Source organism: Fonticula alba (assembly GCF_000388065.1).
Source record: "Fonticula alba strain ATCC 38817 unplaced genomic scaffold supercont2.6, whole genome shotgun sequence".
NCBI classification, from domain to species: domain Eukaryota; order Rotosphaerida; family Fonticulaceae; genus Fonticula; species Fonticula alba.
The window spans coordinates 2,268,771-2,276,855 of NW_009242976.1; the positions used below are offsets into that span (position 1 = coordinate 2,268,771).

At 72.4% G+C, this 8,085-nt stretch overlaps 1 protein-coding gene and 3 non-coding genes across 4 annotated transcripts; 2 read left to right on the forward strand and 2 right to left on the reverse strand.

The window, feature by feature from the left end:
• Positions 1-1,182: 1,182 nt before the first annotated feature.
• H696_04149 lies at positions 1,183-1,254 on the forward strand. The gene has a single exon. It is a non-coding gene; the product is annotated as a tRNA-Pro (tRNA).
• A 122-nt stretch (positions 1,255-1,376) lies between these two features.
• Positions 1,377-1,450, forward strand: H696_04150. Its single transcript has one exon. It is a non-coding gene; the product is annotated as a tRNA-Ile (tRNA).
• A 396-nt stretch (positions 1,451-1,846) lies between these two features.
• On the reverse strand, positions 1,847-1,920 carry H696_04151. Its single transcript has one exon. It is a non-coding gene; the product is annotated as a tRNA-Arg (tRNA).
• A 700-nt stretch (positions 1,921-2,620) lies between these two features.
• Positions 2,621-8,006, reverse strand: H696_04152 (hypothetical protein; the record flags this gene model as incomplete). Its single annotated transcript, XM_009498036.1, has 11 exons — positions 2,621-3,466; positions 3,644-3,881; positions 4,106-4,458; positions 4,607-4,850; positions 4,958-5,409; positions 5,505-5,745; positions 5,812-6,527; positions 6,593-6,815; positions 6,900-7,315; positions 7,399-7,654; positions 7,753-8,006. 11 exons carry the CDS (start codon positions 8,004-8,006, stop codon positions 2,621-2,623), a joined length of 4,239 nt encoding a protein of 1,412 aa, XP_009496311.1.
• Between the last annotated feature and the right edge of the window lie 79 nt (positions 8,007-8,085).

Below are 8,085 nucleotides of genomic sequence, written 5' to 3' on the forward strand. Positions count from 1 at the left end.
GGGGCGTGCCAGCCGGCAGGGGTGTGATTTGCCGCCCGGCCACTGGCTGCTGGCAGATGGCGGTCTGGCGCCGGGGCGGTCGATGGGTGAATGGCTCGCGCGAGGCAGCCCCTCGAGATCGGGGTCAAAGCGCCGGCTAGCGGGGCCTGGCTGTGGCCATAACCGGGTGGGAGGTGCTCCTGCTGCTTGTGCGGCGGGCGCACCGGGGCCGGTGCATCCCGAAGCATGGCCGCATGCGGGGGGGTGTCTTTTTCCTATATTTTTTCGCGTGCCTCAGCGGCCATCACATTGGCGCGGACCAGGCGCGCGGGGCCGTGCCGCTGTCGAGTGGACATGCCTCGGCCGGCGTGAGCGGGTGCTCGGCGCAGGCGGGCCTCTGATCGGCAACCGGGGGGGGGGGGGGGGGACAAGGCCCACATCGACTGGCGACCGGGAGGGCAGTCCGGACAGGCCCGGCTCCGGGATGGTGTCGGGCATGGTGGCGTCATCTGGGTCCGGGCGACTGACGCACGGTCCCCACCCGGACGGGCGGGGGGCCCCTCCTTCGAGAGCCGGCGAGCCGTCCTCCGGAGTGTGTCTGTCCCTCGGGAAGCCGGTCCCGTGCGGGCGGCGTCTCGGGGCCGAGCGCGCCGCCGGCGGGAATCCTTGCCGCTGCGCCGGATCCAGTGCAGCGGCATGCGGCTCGGCAGGCAGCCGGTCTGTGTAGATAACCCTCCCTTCCTGTGGGGCCTGACCGGAGCCGGGACAGGGCCGGCAGCCGGCCAGGCCGGGGGTGCACGTTTGCCGGGCCGAGGCCGGCCCAGTTGGCGGGACCCCACGCGGGGGGCCATGCCAGGGCCCAACACCGACGCCGGGTCCTCCCGAGAGGCAGGCACCGGGGTCCGGTGGCCGCGCCGAGATGTCCTCTTCCGTCTGGGGGGGGGGGCCCGCCGGGGGCCCCGGGCCTTGGTGGGGGCCCCCCCGGGGGGGGCGGCGGCCGGATGTGCCCCCCCCCCCCCCCCCCGGGTGGGAGTGCCTTGTCGTGGGCCACGCCATATGGCCAGAGTGGCTGCCCTGTCGCTCGGTGCGGCAGGCTCCCGCCCGGGCGTGTGGGCGATGGGCCGGGGGGCGAGGCTGAAGCCGACCCGCCGCGGCAAGAGCGCAACGAACAAAAGCCGCGGCGGGGACCCTCCCAGCAAGCGTGGGAAATTAGTCTAGTGGTATGATTCTCGCTTAGGGTGCGAGAGGTCCCGGGTTCGATTCCCGGATTTCCCCGGTTTCTTTTGCCGCCCGGCCGCGCGGCCTCTTTTGCGCCCTGCCTGGGACGCGCCCGGGCGTGCGCCGCGACCGAGCGCGGTCGATCAAATTGCCGGGCCAGGCTGGGTGCATCATAGCCGGGCCCCATAGCTCAGTTGGTTAGAGCGTCGTGCTAATAACGCGAAGGTCGTCAGTTCGATCCTGGCTGGGGCCAGCTTGCCTTTTTGCGCGGCCTGGTTAGGCCACTTTCCCTGTCGCTTCCCGGAGAGGCTGCCCTTGGCTTGCCGAGCGGCGGGCGGGGGAGGGGCAGATTGTTTTATTGCTCCCCCCACCGGGCGGGGCGTGGGGCTCTCCGCTTGCCCGGGGCCCGGGGCCCGGGGGGGGGGGTGCACACGGTGGGGCTCCCGTGGCGACCACGGTCCGCCCCAGCCCGACCGGGCTGCTGGGCCGAGGGGACAAAAGAGCAGGCCGCGCGTGCACACAGATGGGCTTTTTTCTCCCCCCACCCCCCCCTGTGCCTGCCTGGTGGTGCCGCGGGTGGGCATACACACAGAAGGGCCTGCCGAGTCGCCCCTCTCCCTCCCGCGCTGGAGGGGGCGGCAAAAAGAATTGACCACGATGCGGCTCGAACACACAACCTCCTGATCCGTAGTCAGGTGCTCTATCCAATTGAGCTACGCGGCCATGGGAAGCAGGCGGGACTGCGGGCATAAATGGCCGCGGATGTCGGCAGCTCCACCGGTTATGGTTCACGCCTGTCCCCGCCACCGGGCCCCCGCCCGGGGCGCAGCCCCAGCCCGAGGCGCGGGCCGCTGGCCGGCCAACCAGCGGAGGAGCCCCCCTGGCCGGGCCTGGGTGCCGGGGCTTGTCGGCGGGCATGAGCGTGTGCATGCGTGCATGCGTGCATGCGTGCATGCGTGCATGCGTGCATGTGTCCTGCTGCTGCCCATGCGGAGCGGGCCGGCCAAAGGCGTCCCGGGGGCGTGGCGGCCGGCGAGGGCGCGCGCGCGCAGAGGCATGGCCATGGGGCGCCGCATTCCCGGCGGTTGACCAGTTGCCAGCCCGGTGGGTGGCCAGCCGGGCCGGGGGGAATGCGGCGCACTGGGCACCGTGTGTCGGGGGATTTCGTGGGGGTGCTTGGACGTGCACAGTTTCCCCGGGCGGGCCTCGCCGGAAATCGGCCATGCCGGTGGCCGAAGCCCAGTGCGCTGCACACGGGGTCACGCCTGCGCCTCCCAGGAGAGCAGCCGCCCCCGCCCTGCTGACAGCACGCGCTATTTCCCAGGAAGAAAAAAAAAGGACCATCTGACACCGGCCCACCATCCACAAGGCGCATGTGTATTGTCGCGAGCCCGGGCGGCGCCCGGCAGCGGCCGCCCCGCTGCTACGGCGGCAGGGCCACCCCCTTGAGGCGGAAGTTGAAGCGCGTGCGGCCCGGCCGGAAGAGCCCGCAGGCGACCGGGGCGCTATACTCGTCGAAGAGGAGCTCCGGCGAGAAGACCAGCGCCCCGCCGGGGGCCGCGAAGGCACGCCGCTCCAAGAGGACCATGCTGCCGTCCGGGAAGGCGGTCTCCAGGGCGGCCTGCAGGTCGCGCTGTGACAGGGCCACGCTGGCCGGCGGCGCGCGGGTGCCTGCCGGCGGGGCACCGGGCTCGGCCGGCGATGCGGCCGGTGGCCCGGCTGCAGGGGGCGGGTCGGCCTCGCCGGCGCCGGCCTCGCTTCCGGCCGGGTCGAGGCTCACCCGCATGTGGACCACGTCCAGCTGGGTGGGCGCCTCCGAAAAGTACAGGCTGGTCATGAGGGTGTCCTCGGCCCGGATGAACTGGCCGAAGTCCGCGCACACGCGGATGACCCTCGGCGTGTCGTGCGCATCGGCCAGCCGGGCAACGAACAGCCGGCCGCGGCAATCGAAGAACAGGCACTCGGCCTCGAGCTGGCAGCGGGACGTCTCGCGCAGCGACTGGAAGAGGTCGCGCGGGAGCATGAGCCCGGCGTACAGGGGGCTGGGCGTCGGCACGAAGTCCGTGTCCAGCACCATCGTCGAGCACCGTCGGGACAGGGCCAGGCCGAAGGGCCGCGGCACCAGGGTCAGCCCGTAGTCCGAGGTGTCGAAGTGGATGCGCGTCACCCCGGGGACCACGACACCGGCCTTGACCGGCTCCCGGTTGCCGCCGGTCATGTGCGATGCCGTGAAGTTGATGAAGAAGGGCCCGAGCGTCGAGGAGACAAACTGCCAGCGGCGATTGGAGGGGGTTTCCCGGTCAGCCGGCCGGCAGCGGCCGCGGGCCACCGGGCGCCGATCGGCCACGGGGATCCCCACGGGTTAGGGCATGTTTCCGGGCGGCGCCGACAGGGGCCAGGGAGGGGGCCGGGGCAAAGGGCAGCATCGACGGCGCCCGGGGCGCACCTGCATCAGTGGGATGGCGCCTCCCTTGGGGAGCTTCGCGAAGAACATGCGCTCGAGCAGCCCCGGCTCCAGGTCCGGAAGCCGGTACTCCCCATCCGAGGTGATGTGGCATGTGAGGGTCGAGAGCACCGGCGTCTGGGTCGGCGCCAGGTGGAGGACGGTCATGTAGCGCTGGAGGAAGTTCATCCCCACCAGCACGTGGTTCGGCAGGAGGTCCAGTCTCGGGTTCTTCTGGGGCCTGGTTCGGGACCGATGGAGCGGACGTGTCCGGGCGCGCGGGGAGGGGCGTGTTACAGGGAGGTGCGGCTGGGTGGCGGGGCGCAGCAGGCGGGGGGCGGGGTGGAGGGCGGGCTCCGGGCGGTGGGGTGCACGCGAGGGGAGGCTGCCCGCCAGGGAGGCACGCGCTCGCGGCCCGACGCAGCGGGACCCCGGCCACACGGGGGCCCACCCCGAGGGACGTACACAATGCTGCCCTTGTCGTTGACCAGGATCTCCGGCCCGGGCTCCAGAAAGTAGGTCTCCAGCGAGATGAATGTCTCTTCCGGCACCATGAGCGAGTTGTGGGACACCTTGCTGGGGCTGATGTTGGTGGACACCGGCAGGCGCAGGTCCCGGCCCAGCAGCGGCAGCTGCAGCAGCACCGTGTGCGGCGGTTCCATGATTCGGAAGCCCTCCTTGATGGCGGCATCGACAAATGTGAAGGCCGGGGTCTCGCGTGTGAGCAGGTGCCCGGACTTCAGCGGCTGCAGGTAGGCATTCATCAGCCGGTCCACGCGCATGCTCATCAGCACGCCCGTCACCGAGATGTCGAACTCCTGCAAGGGGGCATACCCCCGCGGGCCGGGTACACCATGCCCCGGGCCGGGTGGCGGCGGGCTTCCATGCGTCAGTCGGGGCTCCCCGCTGGCCGAGGCCGCTCGACCCCCCCCCCCCCCCTTCTCCTGGCCCGCGCTCCTTACGCACCTGTCCCACGGTCAGCACGGAGTCGTCCAGCTTCTGCAGGAACTCCCGCACCAAGTCCCCGTGCTTGGCGTAGTGCGAGAAGGACGTCTTCTTGAAGAGGACCAGCTCGATCAGGCCCACCTGCGCCGGCGAGGCGGTGGCCGCCGCCCAGAAGCAGGTCTGCTGGCTGAATATCCGCTCGAAGTCCCGCCGGTTGAGGATGATCTGCTCGTCCGACAGCGGCCTCTTCGGGTTCGGATCCGGGCTGGGGGTGGCGTGGGCGCGGCCGCACCCGCGGCGGGGAGGCGCATGTCAGACACGGTAAGCCACATGGAAGCCACACACATGCACACATTCAGCACCCCCACGCACTAGATCATCAGCAGGTGCCCGCCCCACTGGAGGAAGGCGTCGGTCCCGTCCGGCAACCGGTGGCGCAGGCGTCGATAGACCCCCGGGCTGACGGCCGCCCAGCCGGCCCGGAAACTGGCCAGCTCGCTGGCGACCGCCGCCAGGGACAGATGGCCGCCGTCCTCCTCGGCCCCCGCCACCGCGGGGAGCTGGACAAGCAGCCAGTGGCCGCCAGGGGCCGAGGGGTCTGCCCGGCCGGCGGTCGCTGGCCCTGACAAGTTGGCGGCCGCCGGCGGTGGGGGATCGAGCGCGGCAGCCAGGGGGGCCTCGTCGGTGGAGACCGTCAGCGCCTCGACTCGGCCGCCGCCCGGCGGCAGGCGCCCAGCCGGCCGCGGCACGTCCGGCTCCCCGAGCCAGCATATCCGCCGGACGATGCAGCACACGTCGACGCCTTGGGAGCTGAAGGAGAGCGGCTGCGAGAGAAAAGAAAAGGGGCCAGGCGACATGTCAGAAGGCGGGCGCCGCATGGCGGATCGGGGGCCCGGGTCATGCCCGCCCGGACACGCACCCGGTCCAGTCGCATGGTGGCGTCGCCGTGCGCCTGCAGGAAGTCCAGCTTCAGGCGCTCCAGCGGGATGTCCACCGGCTGGCCTGAGGCACCCTCCCGGACGAAGGACACCTCGACGGACTCGGCCACCGGCAGGTCCGGCGCCGGGGACAGGACCATCGGCTCCAGGCCGAAGCCGCCCAGCATGTCCAGGTCCCGGGGATGGATCGCGGCCCCGAACCGCGTCACTCGGTCGCTGGCACTGGGGCGGGGGGTCAGTTCACGCGCATGCGTCTCTTTGGAAGGGCCACGGGCGAGGAGTACGCACCGGATGTCGAGGTGCGCCCCGCCGCTGGTGAAGCGCACGACATCGACCGGGCAGCCGCTCGGGCTGGCGATGCGCCGGAAGGCCGCCGGCGACACGAGGACCGTGCGCTCGGTGCCGGGCGTGCCCGGGGGCAGGGGCTCCGGGGCCAGCATGACCACGCCCGGGTCCTCCGCATCCGGCCAGATGGCCACCAGGTGGTTCTGGTCGGCCGGCAGGCCGCGCGGCGTCTGGACATAGAGGACGGTCGCCGCGGGCATGGATGTGCGCTCAGGAGCGCCATGGCTCTCGAGCGTGGGGGCAATTCGGGCTGCAGCCGCGCTGCCGAGCTGAGCGGGGCCGGGTGGGAGGCCGCGCGTCCCCAGTCGAGCCGGCCTGGGGCAACTCAGCTCGGACGCATGGCGGCCCGGGACACCCGGATGGGCCTTGCTGTGGCGGCTAGACTCGCCACAGCCTCGCCCGCCCGGGCCTGGCCTCGTGGCATCCTCCGCAGGCAGCCGGCCACTTGGCGCCTTTCGGGCATGGAGATGAGCCGGCGTCGGGGCGATGCACACGGGCCGCGGCTTCGGGGGCTCGGGCGGCAGTGGCACCGGGGCGGACGGCGGGGCAACCCGGCGGCGTTCGTCCGCAGATGCCACCCCCACGAGGACATCGCGGAAGTCCCGGTCCATGAGCCGCTTCACCCGGATCGAGGCATGCGGCTCCTCGAGGTGGACGATCTGTCGTGGCGGGGGGTCAGGGCGGGATCGCACGAGAGCAGGCCGGTGGGGCTGTCGGGACGCACGTCGCCCACGCGCAACGGCGCGCCGGCCAGCTGGCTGAGTATCCGCTGGCGCTCATGCGGACGAAGCCCCTGGGGGCTGTCGACCCACGCGACGGCCAGGGCGGGCGGGGCGTCGCACAGGGTCAAGCGGGCCGGGCGCCCGTGCAGCTCCATCCCCAGCGACGCGAGCAGGCGCCGGTCCGCCCGCAGATATATCCCAGGTGGGGTCTTGCGCTGGCAAATACTGATGAGAGGATGTCAGTCCATGCCGGGGGAACGGCCGCATCCGGAAGACCGGCCCCCCCCGAAGCGCGGGCTCACAGCGCACCGGATCTGGAAAACGCGCTTCTCATGCGCCGCGTAGAAGGGGCCGTCCGGGGCGCCCGGGCGCCATGCCGCCAGCAGCCGGGCCACCGGGCCGCCGGCCGGGGCGAGCAGCACATCCAGGTTGGGACCCGGCGCGAACATCGCATGGACCATGTGGTGCTGCTCCGGGAGGGGCGACGCGCCCGGGGCCAGGACCGTCGGGCCGCCCGGTGGTGCCAGGGCCACGACCACCGGCGCGTCCAGCAGGTCCATGCTCGGCCCGGCGGTCAGCACGATCCGCGTCGACGGGCCGATCAGGCCGCATGGGGAGACGCCCCCGCGGCCGCCGGCGACGGCGGCGTCCGTACGGAGCTCAACCACCGCCAGCTCCAGCGCGGGGGCCCCCTCGGTCGGCAGGGTCAGCGCCAGTGGCAGAACCTGCCAACGGCCAACCCGGCGGGGAACATGGTCAGACACATGTGCAACATAGAGGATAAAGACACCCGGCGTCCTGGTCGCACCTCCGACGCGTGCAGCAGCAGCCCGTGGCCGGCGAGAGCCGCCTTGGCCGCGGCCTCCAGCGCCGAGAACGGGATCTGGTGCGGTCGATCATCCACGGAGGCGGCCACACCCACCGGGCGCACGGCGAAGCAGGCCGCCTCCAGCGCCGGCGGCAGGAACCGCTGCACTTCCAGCACGCCCGCCCTCCCGAAAGGAAAGAGCCGATAGAATTCGTCGCCGGGGAGAACGCAAAAGTCGGCGGCCCGGGGATCCGGGCTGGGGGGGGGGGGAGAGAGAGAAAAAGAGCAGGTCGCGCCCGAGTGTGAGCGGCCCCCGGAAAGGGACGGCAGCAGCGGCGGAGGAGGCACACGTACCGCGCCCGGAAGAGCCGGTCATTGGCAGTCAGGAAGATGTGCTCGCCGGGGTGAGCCCCGGCCGCGGCGGCCAGCTCGTCAAAGAGCCCAGGGGCGATGAGCAGCTGGCTCGGCGAGGTGTAGCCGCCCTCGAAGAACCGGGCCCCCGGGCACACCGGCCAGGCCGCCGTGTCCAGGGGCAGATCCACCCCGCCGAGGCGGAGCAGTCGCCGGGGCGGGGCCGATGTGGGGGAGCCCGCCGCGCGGAAGGCCATCGTGCCAGGCGACGACGCAGGGTAGTTGAGGCAGAGGCAAGGGACGGGGGAGGAGAGAGTGGGGGTGGGACCTCCCCCC